The sequence below is a fragment of the Pseudochaenichthys georgianus genome, chromosome 7, assembly GCF_902827115.2.
Source record: "Pseudochaenichthys georgianus chromosome 7, fPseGeo1.2, whole genome shotgun sequence".
Taxonomy (NCBI): domain Eukaryota; kingdom Metazoa; phylum Chordata; class Actinopteri; order Perciformes; family Channichthyidae; genus Pseudochaenichthys; species Pseudochaenichthys georgianus.
Window position 1 is genome coordinate 37,048,430 of NC_047509.1, and position 12,897 is coordinate 37,061,326.

At 39.7% G+C, this 12,897-nt stretch overlaps 1 protein-coding gene across 1 annotated transcript in view; it reads right to left on the reverse strand.

Annotated features, from left to right (window-relative positions):
* Nucleotides 1-4,164: 4,164 nt before the first annotated feature.
* Nucleotides 4,165-12,897, reverse strand: part of lamb2 (laminin, beta 2 (laminin S)) — a 71,165-nt gene continuing 62,432 nt past the window's right edge. The window contains 9 exon segments of the mRNA XM_034086982.2: nucleotides 4,165-5,934; nucleotides 6,707-6,866; nucleotides 6,954-7,130; nucleotides 7,605-7,746; nucleotides 7,836-8,043; nucleotides 8,127-8,271; nucleotides 8,827-9,030; nucleotides 10,581-10,822; nucleotides 11,074-11,258. Coding sequence (XP_033942873.1) covers nucleotides 5,798-5,934; nucleotides 6,707-6,866; nucleotides 6,954-7,130; nucleotides 7,605-7,746; nucleotides 7,836-8,043; nucleotides 8,127-8,271; nucleotides 8,827-9,030; nucleotides 10,581-10,822; nucleotides 11,074-11,258 — 1,600 coding nt within the window. The 3' untranslated portion in view covers nucleotides 4,165-5,797.

Below are 12,897 nucleotides of genomic sequence, written 5' to 3' on the forward strand. Positions count from 1 at the left end.
ATTTCAAGTGCTGTTCGAGGCTCGGTAACCCTCGGAGCACACTCTCCAATCACAGAGCTTGAGGACTATCACGGGGTTTGTCAAACAGAGCACATGGTGTAGTCCAAACGATAGCTGGGGATTCTGGGTAGTGTAGTGTCTTCATTGCCTTTAAGGGCAGTTGACACAAACGAATGCCGTGCTTCCATGAGCGTCCATAGAAGCACATGGACATCCCGGAAAGCTGAACATGGACGCTAAGGGCCCCCCCCTTGCGTTGAAAATGGACGCTAAGGCCCCCCCCCCTCGCGTTGAAAATGGACGCTAAGGCCCCCCCCCTTGCGTTGGAAAAAGCCGGCAGGGGACTTGACATAACGTCAACATAGGCCGACCTGGGAGTGAGGATGTGTTGATTCAAGAGATGAATCGTTCACAACAGTTCAACACCCCCACTTGATCTTATTCTGACAACCTTTGACATACGATTACACTTTTTTTTTTTCATTTTAACCTTCAACACCAAAAATGAAATACACAAACTTTTCAATCATGCCCTTTGTCACAGGCTTGGTTAAAATATCAGCGACCATTTCTGTTGTTGGGCAGTATTCAATAATAATGTTTCCATCACTAACTGCAGGTCGAACAAAATGATATTTGATATCAACATGTTTACACCTTTAACGACACACAGGATTCTTTGACAGTGCAATTGCCCCTTGGTTGTCCTCACAGATTGTCACTGGTGCATAATAATTTCCACTGTCCATTCCTTTTAATAATTGCACAAGATAAAAACGTTCCTGTGTAGCAGCTGCCAATGCCATATATTCTGCTTCACATGTGGATAAAGCAACTGTCGGCTGTTTCTTAGATTTCCAGGAAATAACAGGTCCTGTCTGACATAGACTAAAACAGTACTCAGTTGTGACGTCTGTCATCTTGATCTGCTGCCCAATCAGCATCACAATATGCAACAAGTTTTAGTTTTGAATCACTTCTCTTGTAACACAACTCCTGGTCTACAGTTCCCTTCAAGTATCTCAACACATGTTTTGCTGTTACCATATGCTGTTCTTTTGGTTCGGATAAGTGTTGAGACAACTTACTGACAATACAACTTAGATCAGGTCTAGTTCATGTCATCACATAAATGAAGCTGCCTACCACTTCACGATACCTCTTTTGATCAACAGATTCACCTTCATTGTCAAATTGTTGTTTATACTCGCATGGAGTCGATCTTAACTTGCAGTCAAACATGTCAAACCTTTGCAATATTTTCATGATGTACCTTTTCTGGTTCATCTTTATATCACCATCTGTCTGTGTGAAATCAATGCCTAGAAAGTTCTTAAGTTTGCCAAGATCTTTCATCTTAAATTTGGCTCCCAAAATGTCTTTTACATTTTGGATTGTTTGACTGTTGCTTCCTGCAATGATAAGATCATCAACCCAGATTATCAAAATAATCCTTTCACCTTTAGATGTTAGTTTACTGTAAACACAATGGTCAGCCGGATTTTGAATAAAACCATTTTCACTTAGATAATCATGGAGCATTTTATTCCAATTCCGTCCTGATTGTTTCAGACCATACAGTGACATGTTAAGTTTACAGACCAGTTTCTCCCCCTTCTCTGACTTGACCTCAAATCCTTCAGGTTGTTCCATAAACAACTCACAGTCTATAGGAGCATGTAAATATGCCGTTTTAACATCCATTTGATGCAATTCTAAATCATGTTGTACTGCGATTTGCATTAGACTACGGACAGATGACATATTTGCAGTTAGAGAAAAGGTTTCCTTATAATCAATACCAGACACTTGACTATAGCCTTTTGCTACATACCTGGCTTTGCATGTTTTAACCAACACACTCTCACTCCCTAAGCGTCCAATAGCGACGTTTGGTCAGTGTCCGTGGCGTCCAATTGTGACGCTCCTAGGCTCCTTCAGCGTCATAAAGGGACGCAAATAGCTTTCAACTGATTGCAATGTATTCCCATCTGCGTCGGGATTTGACGCTCATGGAAGCACAGCATTCGTTTGTGTCGGCTGCCCTTAAAGGCAATGTGAGCGTCCATTCCCATTGGATAACGGAGAATTGTACACCCGGAAGTAAGTATTCCTCTTACTGTCGATTGATTTTACAGTGATATCTGCACTACTCATCGACTAAAAAACACCAGATTATCCTTGTTAATTACACAACATTGATTGGTTTAAATTGTGTGCAATGCTTTTGTATTTTCCCCCTTCGATTCGGAGAAACAAATATTTGTTCTGAGTAAAGGATGGCAGAAGACACTACACTACCCAGAATCCCCAGCTATCGTTTGGACTACACCATGTGCTCTGTTTGACAAACCCCGTTTTTTTCACCATTCATTCCGATGGCTGGCGTCTATGTCACATGATCTTCAAATTTCTCCCTGCAGAAAAAGAAAACATGGCCGAACTTCGTTTTATTCTCGGTGGAAAATGCCTATTTTAAAGTTAGTTTGGCCATTAAAATGCGTTTTGATGTCATTTGATGCGAGAAATATGAGTTGTTATTTCAGATTATGTGTGCAGTGGATGTACATGATCTTTAGTTTGCTAGTTATTACGAAGATTACTTCAGGAAATCGCGACGTTTTCATTGTTACCAAGGTGGTTGCTAGGGACGCTGCTATCGATATTATTTCTGTTATGTTGTGTAACTGTTTAATGGTGTTATCTTTATTGCTACCCCCTTCCCCGTCAATGTATAGTGTTGGTCCACAGCCTAAACATATTAGTTTAACAAAATCTGCATCTAAAGATAGCCTACGTTATTTTCCCAGTTGTTTTGATATTCCGCTGATGCATGGGCGTAATTTCCACTGGGGACAGGGGGGGCCCCACTTTTCAAAATCCCGTTTGTGTCCCCCCCACTTTTCAAATGCGTTTATTTTATTTTTTTACGCAAGTGGTCATCGTCACGGAGGAGCGTCTGTGTGTGTGTGGCACGAGCGCATTTTGTGTGAGAGAGAGAGAGATAGAGAGACAGTGACACAGAGAGAGACAGAGAGAGTTACGGGGGTTGTTGTTAGCATCTGGTGCTAGCTCGGAGCTAACGGAGATTAGAAGCTGTTGCAACAATAAGGAGAGGGCGAGTCCTCTCCTGTCGGACTGAGAGAGATAACGTCAGCTCAGTGAGCTAAAGGACTCTCTGAGTGATTAGATTGTAAACTTTAGTCTAAGTTATCTCAGTGGGTCTCAAAGGGAATGGTCATACACGTAAACAAATATCTCCATCTATTTAATATAGGCCTAGTTGTAAAAAATAAGTTAAAAAATCATCCCAATGTGTACTATAGGTCAGTAAAAAAATCTAAAACACAGTTTAAAAGGGGAGTGATTAGTAAAATATGCATTGCTAAAAAGAAAGAATGCAGACTAGGTAAGATAAAGATAGGAGAGGGGAGTTTATCAAATATGTGTTATTGGTTGTGAGCATATTCTAATGGTTTTTTGATTATTGAAATAGCTATACAGTTCTGTTTCATGAGTGTTGAGAGCTGTATCCATAAATCTCTTAAATTAATTCGGGAACATGTTTAATTGCGGAGGACCCCCTGTTTTGTGTCCCCCCCACTTCTCAAACCAGTTACACCCTTGCGCTGAAGTATACGCTGTGACGTAATAACTCTTCTTTATATTTTATTTTTTTCGAGGGAAGGGGGGGGGGGGGGGGGGGGGGGGGTGTCAGAGGGCCTAGGTATAAAAGTCACGGCTCACCACTGGTTCTAGGCTAAGTAAAAGTAAGTAGCCATAGGATGTAAGTGAGGGATAACGTGCAGCAAGGTTGTCATTAACGAAGTAGAACACCTAGCGGAATAATCATGGATCCCGACGCCTCTTTCCTTCTCTTGTTCTCTTTTTCTTTTCTTTACGGGAGAGTTTAGCCTTCATGAATCCAACGTTTCAGCTGACGTTATATCGGCTGGACTTCTTTCTGCGGATTGATAGGACTGCACATAGTCCCTTAATCATTCTTAGCACACCTCTGCTAAGGGTCACGTGATCCTTAGCAGAGTTGTGTTAGCGAGTATTAACCTCTGAAATGTCCACATTTACCAATCAGAATTGAGTATTCATATAAACCATTAAATAACTCCTGATAAAGATGCTCAAAGAAGCTACTTCGACAAAGAGTTGTTAAGTTATCCAACCTTTATTCAGAAAACTGTACACAGTTAAACTCAAGATATTTTTGATGTCTTGTTTCGACAATTAGTTATAAAATCACTTGGCAGCAGTTGAATGGCGATCTGAGGAAAGTTCTTTTTTGGTATATGTTTCAGAAAACACAAATAGTCATGCAAATAGCACATGGATATTAATGTCCACACTATAAGGCACAATTAAACACTGAAAAACTGCCATCCATTACTGCAGATTGTATATATTTCATCACAGTACATTTGATACAAACATTCACAATCTGTGCATCATTAGATTAGCATTCATAAGAAATAATCTTGCTCATGCTAAAAGGAATAGTTGGATATTTTCCAAAGGTTTATCCTGAGGGAGGTGCCAATGATAATGCCTTTTTGTTACCAAAATATAAAAGGAGTTCATTTTTCAACAAAAGGACATCCCCATACTAAACTGCATTCTCAATTTAGTTTTTTGAGGGAATTTCAGCTAGTCTTTAACGCTTTATTGTTTATCAGATATAAATAACAGTTGAGATATTTAACTGTAGACCAAAGTTAACTCATTTAGAGACAGATAGATAGACTGACCAGTAAAAGCACCATTAGAGCTGTGGGCTAGCACGTACGCGCTAGCATTAGCTTTTAGCATTCGCTGTTAGCATACGCTCATTTTACAATATTCGTATCTGGTAATAGGCATATCTTACTCCAGACATGAAAACACCGTTGGTAATATCTATTGGCTTGGCAATGACAAAATGTTTGTTATATTTTCACCTAAAAAGTGTCACATAATTTGTATAAAGGCAGAGTGCATTCGAAATGCATTCCAAGCAACACAGATGGTACAAATGACCAAATTCATAAAAATGCAATGACCCTGGTTATCTCTCCATTCTGTAAAATGCATGATCCTAACATGGATCTTGAATATAACCTTGTATAATATCTTTGGCAAAAAATGATTAAAGCATTATTATTCTTACTTGTGAATTTAAACGATCAAACAGATGTTTTTTTCCTCATGTACCCAAGAATGGTTGTGTTTCATACTGAAAGAAGCCACTGTGCACTGCAGGATACATAAAGTTCTCTCGCGATGAGCACAGCTCAGATTATACTTCCAGTAGTTACAGAGACATAGAGAAAATGTTGAGAATATTATATTGACCGGCACATTATACAACAGTCACTCTGGTTAAACTGCAGATTGTTTGTATTGCATTGCTTTCACTCAAATTTGAGTGTAATTGACATTTTCTCTTAAATATAGTTTTCCTTTTTCATGTTCAATACATACCATTTAAAACACACTTTTCCAGATTATTTGAAAAACAAAAATAATGTGCACAAATAACAATTAAATATGTGATATTATACAACCTTTTCATGTTTATTTATGGGTATGTTTATATAATTAATATATCTTAATATTGTAGCAAGTGTTTTGACATTCTTACCTGACAGATATTTGCACTTAATATGCAGATTGACTTGCAGATTGGTAAAATACGCCTATTATTTATTATGTCTTCAAAGTCTTTTGTACAGTTAATGTACCTGGATCAAATGCCAGAATAATACGATAATGCACATGTTTCTTTATGATATTTTCCAGCAGTGAGTTACTGGCATGTGTTGTAGATCTGGATTTGTTTGTTGATGTCAGTGAGGATAGCTTTCATCTTGTCCTCCAGGCCATCCAGCTGACGAGCTTTCCCCTCCAGCCTCCTCTGGTTCTCCTCGTAGTTTTTCTCAAGCTCTGCGGGACGCAATAAGGTTAGATATGGTTACACAGTGGGTCATTAACAGAATTTGGTGCTACTGTAAGCCATTCTCAACTCGTTTTACTTGATCTGGGCATTTGTTAAGATACTGTTAATCACTAAATCCTTTAAAAAGAACCAGGGAATGCTTAGGCTCGTCTTGAACTCTTCAAGTGGCCTCCTATCAATTATTTCAATTAAATTCATCAGGCTTTGTTAGCATGATGTACTGTATACTCCCAAAGCCTAAATACAATTATGAAGGAAAACAAATGTTCATAAAACACAGTGAATAACACATTTATAAAAAATAAAAAAAAGTAGATAATGAAGGTAATAACAAATAAATAATAGGATTTAATAAATAATACTAGAAAAGCCATTAGTCTATAAATAAATAAAAAAAGGGCGAGAATTCAGTGTAATTTCTTAAAACACAAATTACTTGTGGGGTTCCTCAAGGATCTATTTAAGGGTCTTTGCTTTTTCATCTATTTTATTCTTTTTATGATTGTATAACTCTCATCGAGTCAGTTAATATCAAGCTTGCCAGTCACTCATAAAGTGCTTTCAATTGCACCAACCTGTTGCTGTTTTATCTTGCATAAAAATAGTTTATGTGAATAGTAAACGAACAGTAAATTATTTTTTCATTACACTGTTTAAGATTCTTTGAGATTTGTGTCTTTTGTCTTTTAAGATGATAAAAACCATACATTTACATCTCTTTCTGTCCATCTCCAAAAACACACAGATATTATTGAGCACCTGCTAGCCTCTGGAGCTTGTCCTGGGCGTCTTTCAGGAGCTCCTTTGCCTCATCTCTGAGCCTCTCTGCCTTCTTCTTTGCTTCCTGCACAGCCTTGGCCTTTGTGCCGACCCGCTGCTGCACCTCATGGTATTTATCTGTCAGCTGGCCGTCTAGAATCTGAGCAATCAGACAGGTGAGACATTTTGTATTCAACAATTGTTTACACTTTTAATTAGATGTACAGAAACACAGACAAACACACACCTGCTTGGCCTCGTTTGCTTTGTCTCGTGCCATGGTGGCGGTCTCCTCTGCTCGGGCTGCTGCCATGCTGTTGTTGGCCCGTTTGGTCTTCAGGGCAGCGATCTCCTGCCCCAGGGTTCCCAGCCGGTCCATGGCCTCCGTCAGGTCCTTCTCATTGTTGGAGGTCTCTGACTCGATCTGAGGAGAGCATGCACAGGCAGAGTGAATTCTGATCCTTTTGAAATAATATCATGACTAGTAGGGATGCACCAACTGTGATTTTCAAAGAAGATACCTATACCAACCTCTTTTTTCTGTTCATTTTTTACTTTTCCAATACATCAAAAACACGTCTTTATTATAAAATATGATGAAATGCCCTTCATCACACTTACTTTTAATGAGCAGAGATTTCTTTAATTTTTTCTCTTTTATTTTTTCATGGTCAATAATGAAACTCAAAGAAATCTGAAACATTTATGAAAAGTATCTAGCCAAAGATAAGTGTGTGAACTGGTCCTGTAATGTTATCGGTAATAAAGGAAAATATGTAAAAAACTAAATAAAAGACGAAACGCCGATTAAATACTTTGAGTGCTGTTGAACAAAATATGTAACAACCTTTAATCTAATCAAAAAGCACCTGTTTGGGGTTTTAGTTTGTTACTGTACCTGCACCAGGCGGGCTTCAGTGTCCCCGATGTCAGCCTTGGCTCTGGCGATGGCCTTCTCTGCGGACGTCTGAGCCGTCTGAGCGCCGGCCAGCGCCTGCTTCACTGTCTCCGCTGTCGTCTTCACTCCCTCTGCACTGTGCCTGCAGCCGTAAATACAGGAGCTCTTTGTTAGATCAAATAATTCTCTAACATGCATTTGTTCTGAAGTCGATCTATTCTCCACCTCTACCTGGCCCTCTTGGCGTCCAGCAGCAGCTGCTCCGCTCTGCGGACGTCGCCCTGCGTCTGCTGCAGGATGGCGTCCACGTTGGAGAGGCTGCGGACTCGTTCTTTGATTTCATCAGCGAGGTGTTTGATCTGCAGCGGGGAGGCGGGGATGGAGAGCTCCAACACGCGGTTGGCCACGGCCTCAATGCTGTCTGGGTCTGCACCCTCCTCTGAGAGAGATAGGGGTTGATTAGAAGGCACCATAAACATTAAACCTGTTGTTGGTAACTTTGTAAGAACCCTGCAGACTTACGAGTGAGGAACTCTCTGATCTGCTTGATGAGGTCTCTCAGGTCGTTGTTGGAGCGCTCCACTTTGTTCTTGGTGGCCGTGGCTTTGTCTAGAGCTGCTTGGGCTTTTTCTTTGGCCTCCTCTGCCTTGGTCTTGGCGTCTGCCACCTGTAAGAAACACAGGAAGGCTTAGAGATTAACAACAGACTGAAAGATACAACTTATTCACCATAACTGCAGTTTCTTAACAACGCTTTCCAGGAATTGTTTATGTGATAAAGGCTTCTGGATTATTTTATTCTAGTATGTCCATTTTCTTACTTTGTGAACTAATCTTGTGATAAATGTTATTCTTCCTTATACCTAGTAATTAAAATACTTTTGCCCATTGTTCAGCTGTGTTTTTACCTGAGGACCCCAATAAACAATGATACAAATAAAAACCCAACTCATAACTGGATGAAGTTTGATGTTTGATTTTAGCGCTATTACAGTTTAAAATCATTCAATATATTACATCGGGGCTCAGATCAGATGTTCCAACGTCTGCCTTAGGGGACAAAACATGCATTACCTTGTTTCCTGCACAAAGAAATACATATCCAATAATATCAAAGTCGTTGATAACCATTGATCTATCCAAGCGTGGTAAACAGTTCAAACAAGAGCAACTATTTTAAAATGGACCCACAGGATATATTTATCTCAAAAAACTAAGAACACCTTGGTGAAGAGTCCCTCCACCTCTCCCATGGCTTTGTTCAGCTCCTTCGCTGCGTGTTTCGATCTCTCCAGGGCGTTGTCTGCGACTGCCACAGCGCCGTTACAGTTCAGGCCTCCACAGTGACGGTGCCCTTCATCGTCACGGCAACCTGCACCCCCACAAGGACTTTCACCACAGGGAACGTCACCTGGGGCGCCGCACACCTGTAGGGACATACATACATTTAATTTGCATGTAAAGTGTCAGGCAATAAACTCACACCTGCGTTGCAGTGGGGAAGTAAAGCAATGTGGAGCGGCACCTCGCCACTTCAGAAGGAGTTTAACCGTGACAATTTTCGAAATCCCGTTTGTGTCCCCCCACTTTACAAATAGGCCTATGTTTATTATTATTTTGTAACGCAAGCCGTCATCGCCACGGAGGAGCACACAGCCTCTGTGAGCGAGAGAGCACACCTTTATCTTTTTAATATAGCCTAGGTGTAAAAAATAAAGTAAGAAATCATTCCAATGTGTACTATAGGACAGTAAAAACAAAAGGAGAGTGATTAGTAAAATATGCATAAATATAAAGAAAGAATGCTAACTAGGTAACATAAGATAAGAGTAAACAAGTTTAAATGATTTGTTATTGGTTGTGATCATATTCTAAAGATGTTTGGATTATTGAAAAGTATACAGCGTTCATCTGAGTGTTGAGAGCTGTATTCATATATTCAGGTTGCTCTCAAAGTGCACCAGATTGATGCATTTCACTTCAACATTTAAAAGAAAGTCTTCCCGGGGGTGCATGTCCCCGGACCCCCCGAGAGGATGTGAGGTCCACCCCCAAATAAAGCATGTTAAAATAATTAAATTGAATACATGTTCTTTTAGTAAACACTGAAAACGGGTCCCACAGACCCAAACAGCACACAAAGGTTAAAGGTAAGCATATAATAATGTTAAAAATGTGCTAAATATATCCACTGCAAAAAACTAAGAAAAGAGGAGTAAAAGTAGCTCACGACTTGTTTTATTTTTTGAAAGTAGCTCTCACCCTAAATAAGGTTGGAGACCCCTGATCAAGAACGATACATTTGACCATTTTAAGCTTGGCCTACCACTTGATTGGAGCGATGAGGAGCAGGTGGGGCTTGAAAAGGCCCACCTGCTCAAAGTGGGGGATGACAGAACAAGTTTGAGAACCACTGGGTTAGGTGAAGAAGCCACCTTTTAATCACATCAATAAAAACGTTTTGACTTCATATTGATTACAAAATATATATTATACAGATAGACACAAAGTCAAAATACATGGATATTATAATATAATTATACTATAATCTGGGTCTGATCTGAACGGTTGAAAAAAGGTTAAGCATGGATAATCTTTCTAAGATATTTCTAATGTTTTGGCAGGGGATTTTCTTTTTTTTGGTGTATTTTAGGAAGCTGTAGCACACCACTACAACATAACATCTGTATAGTTAATGCTAACGGCAGATTAGCGCCTATTCAAATTCATTTCGAGACACAAAGGAGGATAGTAATGTTAAATAACAGTACATGTACTTTATGTTCAATTGTTTGCACCTGTTCAATCGTCACAAGAGACACAGGAGAAAGAAAAACAGAATTTAGATCAGACTTAGAAAAAAGATGTCAAGATATCTTTTCTCAGCACTTCACTGTATGTATGGATTCACACATTAATGCTATCACATTTAATTAGTTTTAACAGCTGCTTCAAATCAAGAAGAATGTGTTCAAACCTTCTCATTGATCTTCTTGAGGTCCAGGCCCTGTGCTCTGGTGTTGAGATCTCCAAGCGCGCGCTTGTTGGCAGCATTTTTACGGTTGAAGTCGTCCTTCTTGGCGGAGATGAGGCGCTCGGTGCGGCGGCGAGTGTCTGCTGATTGGCTGACCGTGCTGGGCTTGGTGGTCGTTGACTCGTTGGCACGGCGCTCCGCATCACGAGACTTGTTGTAGGAGATACGGACGCTGTCGTACGCACCTAGAGGAAACCACATTTCAGATCAATCAAACTGATGCTGGAGTACATTTAAGGATTGAAAAGAAAACTAAAAGCCTACAGCGGCTTCAGACACATTCTCAGAGGTTTGCCAGCCATATGAAGGCCTGAGTCAATCTACATGTGTGTTAGTAGTCTGGCATTAGCTCCTGATGCTAGCTGGGACTTCAAATCTCTTGTCCTTAGGCATTATGTAAAGTGTTTGAAAGATCCATCTCCTCCTTTTTCCTCACCTAGGAAGTTGGAGTTTTTCAGGGTGTCCAGTTGGCGGTGCAGCTGCTGGGAGGTGAGGTTCAGCTCTTTAGCCTCTCTCTCCAGAGCGCTCAACTCCTTGCTGGCCTCAGAGTTGCTGTCCTGCACGACCGTGAGGTCTCCCTCCAGACGGTTCAGGGCGTCAGTGGTCTCACCGATCTGCGCTCTGCAGGGAAATACAAGCAGTGGTGGAGGAATGACAATTATAATCCTGATATGATTTTGTACCCTGTGCCTCACCAGGGTAATTTCGGCTTTGTAATTGTTCGAATCTTTTGGCTGTGCATTTGGCAAGGTTGTACGATATTTTTTCTCTTCTTTTTGGAGGTTTAACTTAAGCTCTTATAATTACTAATACAATCATTAAATGTGTATCTAAATTACGGATACAGAATTATTTTTCCAAAATGTTGATCCCACAGCCATTATAGCATAACATATTGCATTATATTGTTGACAGATCTGCTGTTTAGGTGGCCGTGACAGACCTCACGTACCTCACATACTAGTTTTGTATCATAAAGATAAAGCAACACTTTCTCAGAATAAAGCAAAACTATGAGTTTAAAAGAAAAAAAAACTGAGTCAAGCAAAATAAAATAAATTTCAAAAATAAAACTATAAGTTGCAAACAAATCATTTGTGTAATCATGTAAACTATAAGTCTTTTTTCTTTGTTTTAACATAGGTTTTTGTTTGCAGTTCTTGTTTCTTCTTTCTCAATGGTCAGACTTTTGCTCTCGCTGCAGCTTTCTCTTTTGCGCTCTCTGATTTTCTTTTAAACTCATAGTTTTGCTTTATTCTGAGAAAGTGTTGCTTTATCTTTATGATACAAATCTAATCCCATAACATACTCTATTAAGCTTACCATTGATAAATAAATGCTAAATTGGCTTTAATTTGGTTTGATGGAAATATTAAGTATTCTCAATAATGTCTAACTAGAAATACAGTAACATCCTGAACTTTTGACCTATCCCAAATTGTGCAATTTAGAATGTGCAAGCAAAGCATACAAGTTTCCACCACAATTGTAGGAAGGCGTTTTGGTTTTTGACACCTTGACAACGGTTACAACGATTGAGGACAACAATGCACAGCTAAATGTTCCTGCCTGTGTACATGACATAAACTGCTCAGAACCAATTGCCCCTTGTGGGATTAATAAAGTTGTTGATTGATTGATTGATTGTTTCTGTAAATAAATTAAAGTTTAAAGGTTGAATATTTTAAATTGAAGTTAAAATAAATCTAAATTCTTTACATGTCAATTTGTTTTTTTAAAACTGATAAAACCGCTTTGTACATTTCGACCCAACTCCTGGTCTCTCTGGTGGTCTCTGAAGGTATCTGCTTGGTCTTAGAGTGAGGTAAGAACACCCTTCCTTGGAAAAGGCTGACAGTAGCTCAAACTTCAAATTGTTTAAGGGAAATAGAAACCCTGCTAAGGTTAAGCTGTAGTTTCATATTGGTTACTGTGGTTAATGTGGTTTTGATTGATGCTGAAATATGACATGTGCTCTGCTGGTTGTGGTAATATCACTGCTGTGATATTAGTGTTTGACTCTGGACTATTGTTTGATTTGACACTTGCATTGTTTTTAATTGCATAACTAAGGTTCAAAAGAGGGGGTAGGGATTGTGGGTCCTGAAGCTGCCCTAATTACCAGGGAGTCTCCCAACGACACGGGTTTCTCCTCCAGGGGCAGTTTAGATACTGCACTGGGTCTTTCCAGCCCACCAACACCTACTGCACTACACACTCCGTTTGATATCCTGCCGGTCGGACATCCAACGCTTTAGTG